The sequence below is a fragment of the Natrix helvetica genome (genome assembly GCF_964273705.1).
Source record: "Natrix helvetica genome assembly, chromosome: 2".
Taxonomy (NCBI): Eukaryota; Metazoa; Chordata; class Lepidosauria; order Squamata; family Natricidae; genus Natrix; species Natrix helvetica.
The window spans coordinates 21,318,983-21,331,635 of record NC_138552.1 but is presented as its reverse complement, the minus strand read 5'-3'; the positions used below and the strand labels follow the sequence as shown (position 1 = coordinate 21,331,635).

Below are 12,653 nucleotides of genomic sequence, written 5' to 3'. Positions count from 1 at the left end.
ACTGGGAACAGGCTCCAGCTGTTCACATGCATCACAGATGTCTGACTCCGAAAGCAGCTGATAACTGCTATATATGCTAACATATGCCTCCGACACATATCCCTCCTCAGAGCCTTCCCCAGCCTGCAGGACTGGCCAATGTTCCTCCCCAACCTCCTCACTCTCTGAATTTACTGCCAGCTCTGCTGGCCACTGGTGGCCCACAACAGTGGGGGGTAGAATTGAAATTTCTGACTTTCAATATTCTATCAATGTATTTCTCTAATAAAGTAGAATTATCTTATCTGGTCATATTTCCTGTCTGATTTACCTAGTAAGGCTGATACCAAACTTGCAACTTCGAATTTACAATTTTCCTGCCGTCTCCTTTACAGTTCAAGAAGCTAGGAAGAGTTTCTTCTGAGTCTCTTGCAATGCCCGCTATCCAGATGCAGACTATCCTTCCTGATACAACTAAAGTTTTGACTTTTTAGGAACCATGTTTACTCCTATATTTTTTTTGGTAGCAACCACTTACCATTTCATGATTTCTTTTTTTCACAAATACCATGGATTCACTATCCTATTTCTATGTCCTAAGTTCAAAACTTTACCTCTATCTTTATTCAATTGTGTTCTCAGTCCACTTCTCCAACTAAAATTATTTTTTAAAAATTTCTGCCTTCTAGGTTATTAACTCTCCTATCAAATTTTATGTCTCTGCCAACCTTATAAAGAAAAATAAGCATTCTCTCCATGTCCTCCTCCAAGTAATAAATAAAAATGTTGAAGAACACCGGGTCAAAGATTGAAAATTGTGGCAATCCATTCTTCTTCTACTTTAATGAGGACATGTCATTTCATTAATCTATCAAGATTATTTCGAATTTTGTCTCCCTCTTCTAGAGTACTAAGTAGCCCATTTTAAAATAATGTGTGTGGAAATTTCAATTACAACAGCTCCTTCTACAAACCTCTCTCCCCCCCCCTTAATCTTCTTTCCCTCCCTTCCCATTTACAGATATTTATAATCTTAGTCATAGTACATGGAAAATTATACAAAATTTAGAACAACTTGAAATAGAATTTCCAGGTGCAGAAAGTTGGTGAGTTGGCTGCCAAATCTCAATATGCTGGTGTGTTTTCCCCTCCCATTAATTCCCTTGACAAAATCATATGAACACAGCCCTAGTCGCTGCTTTTTTAATTTATGCTTCCAAGACAAATAGTAGGAAAAAATAAAAGACAGTTGTCTTTCTTCGCTAAGACGAGGATTTGCAGTCCCAAGTTCAAGTATGCTATTCCACATGCTATTGCTGAAATACCACTCACTTTAAAATAAAATGATCTCTCGTGAGGGGGAAAAACAGGAAAACAACAAACATTTTGTCCAGCTAGGCATTCACTAGAGACAGAGATAGCTGTGAGGCTTAAGTGTTGTGCACAGGATTAGAAGGAATGAAGAACCTGGGGAAAGCTTCCACATTTTCACAAGTGGGCTCTCCTCCCTTGTGCATACATCTTTGTATGATTATATCCTGCCAGACTCTAAGGCCTTGCAGTAAGTTAAACTAAAACTTTTTTGGGGAGGGGGCATATAACCCCACAGAGACAAAACTGGAAAAAGGATGGATTCTGAATGCAATAAAATGAAATAATCTACCAGTGTCACTTTCCCTGCAGGGTCAGAAACCAAACATCTTTGCTAGATGTTATTGAATAACCAATGCAATATTAATATCTTGGTTAGAGTTCAGATTAGTTTTTCTCAGCAACAGTGCATTTCATATCAAAGGCTCATACGACATAAATGGTTTAGGGGAAGTCTAATCATTTCTCTTCACAGGTCCTTTGGTTCAAAAATTAAATGTTTACAAGGAAACCGGGAAAGCTATGAATGAAAGCCGTGACAAACTCTGAAGGTTCAATCAGTCATAAAATATACTTTTCCTTACTGAATAAAGAATCACTGATATGTTTTCCCCCATAATTTTGCTTACACATTTTTATTTAGACTGTGCTCAGATTTATTTTTTTGCACAGTTTTATAGGCTGGTCTTAAAAAATATATTAAACTGCATATATTACTACGATTGGTGGAGACAGATGTGATTAAGCTGCCCAACATGTAGACTTAAACTCCTTTTATATTTAATAAGAGAGAGTAAATCCAAATGCATAAAGCACTGATATGCATAGAATATGCATTGTTTTATAAGGGTGCCATTTATTTCTAAATTATCTCTCAGATTTCCTCAACATAATGTCCCCTCAATTGAACCTCAGCTTATGACTACAGTTTAGCCAAAAATTTCTTTTGCTAAGTGAGACATTTGTTAAGTGAGTTTTGCCCCATTTTACAACCTTTCTTGCCACATTTGTTAAGTGAACCACAGCAGTTGTTAGCGACCAGGTGAAATGAATCTGGCTTCCCCATTGACTGTGCTAGTCAGAAGGTCATAAAAGAGGTAAGGTCATAAAACACGTAAGGTAAGATAAGTTTTGTTGTCATTTTTTGCTACGAGTACATTGGTCCACATTAAAAATGAAATTCCATGGCCTGCTCTCGAAAAAAAGTATATATCTACCCATATACATATATAACACACATATACGTATGCTATATACATACATATACCCCCTCCCACACACACACTACACACAAACACACACAAATCATTGTCCATTTGAATACATAGTGGAAATAGGAAACTTGAATGTTCAACAAGGTTGATACTATATAGGACAAAACTGTGACTGAATCTATATGTTCTACTTCAGATACCACAAAGCCTCCTCCCAGGAGGTAACAAGGAAAATGGATCACGAAGAGAATGTGTAGTTTCCCTGACAATACTGCAGATCCTACTCAAGCATCACTTATATCAGGGGTGTCCAAACTTGGGAACTTTAAGACTTGTAGACTTCAACTCCCAGAATTCTGGGAGTTGAAGTCCACAAGTCTTAAAGTTCCCAAGTTTGGACACCCCTGACTTATATGCTATGTCCTGGAGAAAAGGAAGTGAACTGCCAACAATCTTTTCTGCCATCCTTACCTCTCTCTGCACTCTCGATCATCCCTCTATAGAAAGTGGTAAGGACAGAGGAAGGAAGATATACTTTTCTCTTGCGATGCAGAAAGTGCAGGCGCTGCTGCGCCCTCTTCACCAGTGTCTCGCTGTTGAATGGCCAAGCTAGCCAACACATGACCATGGGACATTGCAAACATCATAAATATGAACCAGTTGCCAAGTGACTGAATTTTGATCACATGACATTTGGAATGCTGCAACAGTCATAACTTCAAATGGCCACTAAATGAACTGTTGAAAGTCAAGGACTGCCTGTACCAGAAATTCTAGTCATCTGACTAGCACCAACACATTCGATGGGTACCAGTTTGGGAAAGGCCACTTTAAGCTAATATTATGACCAAAATAAATCCTAAATTGAGAACAGTTTTATTGGTTTTAATAAACATTTTATGAATACTGTTCATAAAACCCCACTTACAGATAAAACTTAAAAACAATAACCAAACATTTATAAAATACTCAATTTACTTTGAAACTAAGCTAGCTGGCATCCCAACATTATTACAATTAATTAATTTAAATTTTAAGATTTGATTTGAAAATATTTTACCTCCAGATGCAGCTAAGCAGATTAAACAGGAGGCCTCCTTAATTTATGAAGAAAGTCATAAGTTTTAACACTTGAATTTAACATCATTTACCAATTAATTATATATCTCATAAACCCTATGATATGGATATTTCCAGATAAAGCTAAAAACTTTACAGAAAAATTTTAATTTTTTATCTTCCACTTGTAACTTTCCTAATATCTTCTTTCTCTTCTTCTGACCTTTAAAAAAAGCCACAGTTCAATTTTATTGCAAAGAGGCAGAGCCAAAACAGCTGGACAATTGCAGCATCAGGAATTCTGTATCAGAAATCACTAAGATACTAGTCATGATCCTGTTTTTAGGAAACAGCCTTGTTCAATTTGACACATTGGCCCTGGTTAGGATTGACAAACAGGACTCAGGCGTAGCTTCTTTGCCCCATCACTACATTTGCAGCCTCTATATGGATGAATTACCTTGTGTCTCTTCATTATAATTCATTCATAGTTCTCTTTTTTGGAAGAGGAGAACTATGAGAGTCAAAAAAATCTGAAGGAGGTGGTATCACCTTTCCAGATTGGCTAATTTTTTTTTGAAAGATATCAACTTATGTAAGCACCAACCCTCAACCAATCCACATAAGGTCCCGCAAACAGCACTTCACCTCCCAATGACCCTAACCTGATGCAACCTCCCCATCACAAGATTCCCACTGATGATTCACACCTGAGTCATCACAAAAACCCATCACAAGGCCCTCTGACCACATGGAGCTCATATAAACAAAAGAACACTGATACTGATATCCCATATTGAAGATGTTACCTAGCCTGGTAAGGAAATGTTTGGAAACCATCCCACAAGCTTGGTGGAGAAACCTTTTAGCTTTTACTTTACTTTACTTTTATTTGCGCTTATAGACCGCCCCCTCTCCCAAAAGGGACTCGGGGCGGTGTACAGTCCATACAAAAAATACATCACATGAATAATTAAATAATTAAATAGTTAAATTGTTAAATAGATAAATATGGAGGAGGTTAAAAAGAACTGTGCAACTAAGTAAAGTATCTAAAATATAGTTTTAAAAAACCCCTAAAAAATATCCCATAAATTTAATTTTAAAAACAGTTCCCCTAAAATACCAGTTAAAAAATATATCTGCCAGGAGATAGAAGTTATGAATGTGCCAGGCCAGCTAATCGGAACAGGTGAGTCTTCAATTTTTGTCGGAAGGAGCGGAAGTCGGTGGTGGTTCTAATGTCGGGGGGGAGGTCATTCCAGAGGGTTGGGCCCATCGCAGAGAAGGCCCTACTCCTTGGCGTCGCCCGTTGGCATTACCTAGTGGACGGCACCAGGAGAAGTCCCTCCCTGTGAGAGTGGATTGGCCGCAGGGATGTGTGTGGCAGGATGCGATCCCGCAAGTAGCTAGATCCTGTGCCATGGAGCGCTTTGAAGATGGTAATCAAAACCTTGAAACGCACCCGAAAAACCACAGGCAGCCAGTGCAGTTCGCGCAGGAGAGGTGTTACGTGGGAGTACCTAGTACTCCCCATGACAGCCCGCGCGGCTGCGTTCTGGACTAGCTGCAGTCTTCGGGCGCGTCCCAAGGGAAGCCCCATGTAGAGAGCATTGCAGTAGTCCAGGCGAGATGTCACCAGTGCGTGAGTGACCGTGCGTAGGGCATCCCGGTCCAGTAGGGGGCGCAATTGGCGCACCAGGCGAACCTGGTGGAACGCCCCCCTTGCCACGGCTGCCACATGATCATCCATTGACAGCCGGGCATCTAGGAGGACGCCCAAATTACGCGCCCGTTCCACGGGGGGCAACTGTTCGCCCCCTATGGCCAGCGATGGGGTCAGCTGGCTGAACCGAGGTGCCAGTAGCCACAGCCACTCAGTCTTGGAGGGGTTGAGTTTGAGTCTGTTGTCCCCCATCCAGACCCCGACGGCTTCTAAACACCGGGACATCACTTCGACAGCCTCGTTGGGGTGGTTTGGGGTTGAAATGTACAACTGGGTATCATCAGCGTACAGATGATACTCAACCCCAAAACCACGGATGATCTCCCCCAGTGGCTTCACATATGCGTTGAACAGAAGAGGCGAGAGGACCGATCACTGTGGCACCCCACAAGTGAGTGGCCTCAGGGTCGACCTCTGCCCTCCTGTCAACACACTTTGCGTCCGGTCGGAGAGGTAGGAGCCGAACCACCGCAAAACGGTGCCTCCGATTCCCATCCCCTCCAGCCAGCGCAATAAGATACCATGGTCGATGGTATCAAAAGCCGCTGAGAGATCTAATAGGACCAGGATAGAGGAACAACCTCTATCTCTGGTCCTCCAGAGATCATCAACCAACGCGACCAAGGCCATCTCCGTGCTGTTCCCGGGTCGGAAGCCGGACTGGCGTGGGTCTAGATATTCGGATTCGTCAAGGTGTCGCGGAAATTGCTGTGCCACCACATTCTCAACAACCTTCGCTAGAAAGGGAAGGTTGGAGACCGGACGGTAATTAGCTAGCTCCGTCGGGTCAAGTGAAGGCCTCTTGAGTAAGGGCCTCAACACCGCCTCTTTCAAGGCAGTTGGTAAGGATCCCTCGCCCAACGAGGCGTTCACCAAGCCCAGAAGCCAGCCTCGTTTCACCTCCCAGGTTGCCAGTACCAGCCAGGAGGGACACGGGTCCATTGAACATGTGGTGGGTCGCAGCCGTCCACGTAACCTGTCCAAATCCTCGGGGGCAACAGAGTCAAACTCCTCCCAGAATGGTCTCACAAGACTCACTGTTGACGGCTCGTCTGGTCCACTGAAGGGGGCCCATCCGCTCCGGATCTGAGCGACTTTGTCCTGCAGATATTCCCCAAACTCCTCTGCTCTGCCCTGCAAGGGTGCCCCCCGCGTCCTCTGCGATAAGAGGGAGCGGGTCACCCTAAACAGGGCGGCAGGGCGGTTATCAGCGGAGGCAATAAGAGCGGCACAATGTCTACGTTTGGCCGCTCTCAATGCCACAAGGTAGGTCCGTAAATAGGCTCTTACCTGTGTTCGATCAGATTCGGAGCGTGAGGACCTCCACCTGCTCTCTAGACGTCTCCTATGGCGCTTCATCACCCTCAACTCCTCGGTATACCAAGGAGCTCGGGTGGGTCGCTGCCGTAGGAGAGGTCGCAAAGGCGCGACCCGGTCCAAGGCCCCAGCCGCCGCCCTATTCCAGGCGGCCACTAGGTCCTCCGACCGAGAGCGGGTCAGGGCTACAGGTAGTGGCCCAAGCTCCGTCTGGAACCTATCCTGTTCCATCAGGTGCTTGGGGCGGTACCAGCTTGGACAGTCTGGCTCTGCCTCCTCGCGGTGGGGGGTAGCACCAGGGAAGTCCAGCCAGAGACATGAGTGATCTGACCATGACAGGGGAGTAACAACTAAGTCCCCTATTCCCAGATCACTCGTCCACTGCTCAGATACAAAAACAAGGTCCAGTGTGTGGCCACCTTCGTGTGTGGGGCCCTGAATTAATTGGGTCAGGTCCATGGCTGTCATGGAAGCCATGAACTCCCGAGCCACCTCAGATGCTACTCCCGTCGACGGCAAGTTGAAATCCCCCATAACCAAAAGCTTGGGGATCTCAACTGCCGTCTCTGAGATCAGCTCGAGGAGCTCGGGCAGGGCCGCTGATCTATAGCGAGGAGCCAAGTATACAATCAGCAGACCCCACTGCCTCCCTGGGCCCCATTTCACACCTAGGGACTCACACCCGGGTATCTGAGGGACAGTGAACTCCCTCGGCTCTAAACATTCCCGTATAACTACCGCCACCCCACCACCCTTACCCAGGGCCCGAGGCTGATGGAATGCACGGAAACCCGGTGGGCACATTTCCACGAGGGGTAAACCACCCTCGTGGCCCAACCAGGTCTCCGTTATCCCTGCAAGGTCCAGCTCCCCCTCAGAGATCAACTCATTAATGAGGGGGGCCTTGTTGGTCACGGACCTTGCATTGCAAAGCATCAGCCGCAGGCCCTGGCTCTGTAGTTCCTGGCCACCTAGACTGCGGGGGTTGGTACAAACGACCGGGCATAGCCAGCAGCCACGGTCTCCCAACCGACCTTGTGATCTTCTCTTGTCCTCGCAACCCCCCCTCCCCGCGACCGTTGTAATAAAACAACCATCTGTTGGAATAGCTTGTTCCCTCCCACCCCACCCCGCTCACTTCCGCTCATCAACTTACTGTATTTTTCAGAGTATAAGATGCACCTTTTTCCCCCCAAAAGAAGGTGAAAATCTGGGTGCGTCTTATACACTGAATACAGCATTTTTAACCTCCCAAAACCCTGCCCCCTTCGCAAAAATGGATGTGCAGAGGGCTTGGGAAGCCTGCAAAGTGCTCCTGGGGGCTGGGAAAGGCAAAAACGAATGAAAAACAGGCCAGTTTTTTTGCTCATTTTTGCCCCAAAGCCTATGCATGCCCTGTTTTTTTTCAAAAAACGGACCTGTTTTCACGAAAAACAGGCAATTTTTGCTCAGTTTGCCCCCCCAGCCCCCAGGAACACTTTGCAAGCCTCTCAAACTCTCTGCATGCCCCATTTTCCACAAAAAACGAGGCGTGCAGGGGGTTTGGGAGGCCTGCAGAGTGCAAAAACCTTTTAAAAAATTTACCTCTTCAAAATCAGGTTCGTCTTATACTCCGCTGCGTCTTATACTCCCAAAAATACAGTATATAAGCTGCAGTTGCTTAGTGCATCTGATGAAGGAAACTATAGCTCACAAAAGCTGGTGCATTTTTAAAATGTTGTTAGTCAGGAAACATGTTATTCCTTCTTGCTGTTGCTTTATCTCTAAATGGCTGAAAATTGTTGTTTGCTGCTAAATTTTGGTGTGTCCGCTTGGGGATATATTCTATAAATGATCTCTTCCAACTGACCATTTATTTTGCAGTTTTGGGTAAATATCTTTTCTAACCTTCCAACCAAAAGGGCATGAACAAAAAAAATAGAAAATGTTTAGAGGTACCAGATGTTGAATCTGAAGCCTCCAATGCTTAACATGTACACTTTCTTCCAGATCTGTTAAAAATGGTATGTTGGAATCTGACAGTGTATGATTTGATAACCTGTTTTTTTTAAAAAGATTAAAAACTGAGACGATTACAACTCTTTAAATGCACTCTCTATGACTGGATGTGTCAAAACTGAAACTAAACATAGCAATAAAAAATTGAAAATCTCTGCAACGAACAACAAATTCAGTACAGTTTGGTCATCAGTTGTTGACTTTATCTCTAATATTTTCATACAGATTATATGTGTCATACAAATTTCACTCTGAATGAAAATACTGAACATGAATGTTTAAGTCGTATTTCTCTGTGATCTCTCAATCACTATTCCACAGAAACCTTTTTTTATTTTGTGGGAATTTTGTCTCGAGTTAAGATACTTTTCAGTTTTGCATCATAATCATCTAGCTTTGCAAGTAAAATCAAACATATCCATTCCTTGTTACCCATGCAAAATTTTGTAATTGGCAAATTCTCACAATGAATTTACATTTAAACAAGCAAAAATTGTTTACATTTAAACACATACAGGAGCTGTAGTACTTACAAAAATTGCTTGCCCAGCCATCTGACCCTAGCAGGAAAAAATAAAATTCTTAAGAAACAGGATGATTAAAAACATGCTGATTTAATAATAAAGTAAGAGTTACTTTGTTTATTCAAAATATAAGCCATTTTAGGGCCAACATTCCCTTTATGACACACTCAAATGAATGAAATCAAAATATATAAGGTAGATGACTTAAACATCCAATAGATTTTACACTGGAATATACACCATTAATTTTCTTTAGTCAAAAATATATCCTTTTAAAAGAAAACACACATGCTCACTTACGCTATTTTAAGCCCCCTATAAAATCCATGCAGAAAAATTATGTGAGACAGTTTAGTGATAAGATTCATTTTTTTCCTGTTTACCTAATCATAACTGATTAATTTATTAGCAGGCACTCAACATGATTTCTCTGTCAAGATACTAACAATATATTAAAAAATTAACTTTTCTTCAGTTTATAACATAATAAATTTTACATTTAATTCCATCCCATTAAAATTTCACATGCAGATTTCTATATAGCAACCTTTTTTGATGCACCCATACAACTGCCAACTTAAAAGGACTCATTAGCATGTCATTTTAATACAACCACATGTACAATACTTTGCTCCAAATTCTTCCTCTTCAATCAAAACCTCAGAAGTTTTGAAATTACATTAAAAAATAAAAGAAACATCATCTCACATGACCTATAAAATAGGACATATACCTAATATTTAGGAAATATTGTTTTATTCAATATTTTTTTGAAGTCATTTGATTTTATTGGTACCTGGAGTGCAAGCAGTTTGTTACTGCTTTATTTGTACAACTGCATTTTGCTATTACTATCGGCATTGGATTTTATATTGATTTTTAAAAGAGTTTCACAATAGATCTTCCAATTGATCCTATTTCCATGTGTATTCCATGTATGAGATTTTGGAACCACTGAGGAAGGATTTGCATCGGAAATACAGAACTCTGCAATAATTTGAAATACAGGTACTCCTCGACTTATGACTGTAATTGAGACTGGAACGATAGCTGTAAGACATGGTGGTTGTTATGCAGATTGCCACGTGACTCTATCTGATTTTATGACCTGGAAACTAGCAAAAAAAAAAAAACATGGAAAATTGCAGTGACATGACTGCAGGACACTGCAAACAGCCCTAAATGGTTGCCAATCACCCAAATTGCAACTACATGATCATGGATAGGTGTGGCCATTGTAACTTCAAAACCAGGTTGTAAGTAAGATCCATTGTAATTTCAAATGGCGGTTAAGTGACTGATCCTTAAGTGAGGACTACCTATAACGCCTTTTCGGTTTTCTCATGGAAAAGAAAGATGGTATTTTTCAATCTTTTTTTCTTTTTCCCCTTTCAAATCTAAATCTGAGCAGGAGAACATTTGAGTATGAGAGTAAAGCAAATACTTTCTCCTTTCGGTTTGAGGAGAGCAGAACACAGCACCCACACAAAGTAAAAAAAAAAAACAACAGATCAAAAGAGGACCAAAAGGGGGAAATGGAGAATTGCAACTCGTAATCCAAGCCTAGCTGCAAATTCACTTTAGTCCTTTTTTGAGATTTAAAAACATATCAACCCAAATTATTCCATTGCAAAAGGAAATTTGGAGTCTGCTTTTTTTAATACACAGTTCTCTTGTATATAAATGGTATGTCTGCCCTTTAAATAAGATCTTGCAGATGGAGTAGCTCAGATTGGTTCCACATGTCACAGCTCCCTCTGAATGAAAGATGTCACTGTTGGATGTTTCTCCTCCTGTATCCAAACTTCTCCTTAATTGAAACATCATGCTTACAGTCGGTATGAAAACAGGCACATGTGTTTTTAGGCAGGCAGCAATATACCCTGAATTTCAATCTCTTAAATCCAAAATGGAAGAAACATTTTCTGCTCTGTTATTCCCCCCTTTTGTTCTGAGAGGTTGGGTTAACAGCTGGATGGTACCTAGGATTGAAACAGGTGCGGCTTTTCCCAATATAGAAAGGAAGGCAGTGATAGAAAATATTACACTTGCTGAATTTCTCCCTAGGCGGTAGTAATATAAGTATACTGCCAAGAGAAAAAACATAGCAACTCTACCTTGCATCTGCTGGCAATGAGATAGGAAAGATTCAAAGAAAACTTTAGAGATGAAATACTTTGCTACATTTTAGTTCCTAAGTGATTTAGATAAAATCTCCAAGTAATTTATCATAACGTCACGGCCAGGTCTTGTAATTCACTTGGCAACAATATGTAGAGCAGGACTACCAGATATGGGCTATAAAAATCTGGGCAAAACTATATCTGAATCGTTTTTCTATCATCTTGTGGTCACCTGGAGCTTGTAGTTCAGTTCAGGCAGCTTTTTGGGGGGTGGGGAGTGTTCCTTTGAGTCCTCATTGATTCTGGAAATTACCTGGACTGGAGTTTTCTTGCAAGATTCTTTAGAAATGTTTGCCTTTGCCTTCTTTCTGCATCTGAGAAAAGTCCATGGTCACACTTCATGCCTAAGAGAGGATTAGCACTCACTGTCTTCTTGTTTCTAGCTTGGTGCCTTAACCACTAACCAAACTAGTGCTAGTGCTTTGGCTCTCTCAAGTAGCCAAAGCGCTAGAAAAATGTGTAATTCTCTTCTAATGCTGAGATTTTCTTGCAATCGCCAAATCGTAATCAGGTTTGGTGTCCTTGCTTCTTTGTAAAATCAACACAGAGCTGGATCAGTGGTGGGTTCCACATCCCGTTGCAACCGATACGCTGCCATGGGGGCCAGTGTCCACCACGTAAAAGCGCACAGCACACGTGCAGCACACGCATGCGTACTTCCCACCTGTGACATTCCAACCGCTTGGCGCAGCGTCGCGCAGGTGCCGTACGCAAAAGGCCCTGATTGGCTCAAATAGCGGTAAGGACAGTGGGTGGGCAGGTGGGTCCTCCGGAGCACCGTACCGGAACAATACCTGGTGCTCCCATCAGGCACCATTACACCCATATCGCGGCATACCGGTCGTATCCCACTACTAAGCTGGATCCTTTAGAATACGGTTGTCAAACTCGCTGCATCATGTTGTCGTCATGTGATGTTTTGTAACATTTTCCTCATTCATGGAGCTGGGGTGGGCATGACCTGCGTGTGAATGCATCTGGCCTGCAGGCTGCCAGTTTAAAACCCCTGCTCTAAAAGGTTTAGGACTGGGATATATGAAGGGCATTTTCCTCTATATCAACTTGCCAGGAATAATTATACTTTATCACAAGCTTCCTAAACAGATATGTGGAAATTACAAGTTCCATTATTGCCAAAGTTGATATGAACTCTGGGAGTTAACACTCTTAACTGTAGGAGAGCAGTTTGAGAAAGACTGGAATGGATTCTGGTACATTTTGGCTGAAAATCCTATATGGTTCAAATTGTACTGTATTATTTGCTTGCTTTCAATAGCCTAGT

The 12,653-nt window shown here is 42.3% G+C and overlaps 1 protein-coding gene across 1 annotated transcript in view; it reads right to left on the bottom strand.

The window, feature by feature from the left end:
- EGFLAM (EGF like, fibronectin type III and laminin G domains) overlaps positions 1-12,653 on the bottom strand; it is a 139,882-nt gene that overhangs the window by 77,169 nt on the left and 50,060 nt on the right. Inside the window, exon 4 of the mRNA XM_081941153.1 lies at positions 9,198-9,224. Within this exon, the coding sequence (XP_081797279.1) occupies positions 9,198-9,224 (27 nt within the window). The remainder of the gene's footprint in view (positions 1-9,197; positions 9,225-12,653) is intronic.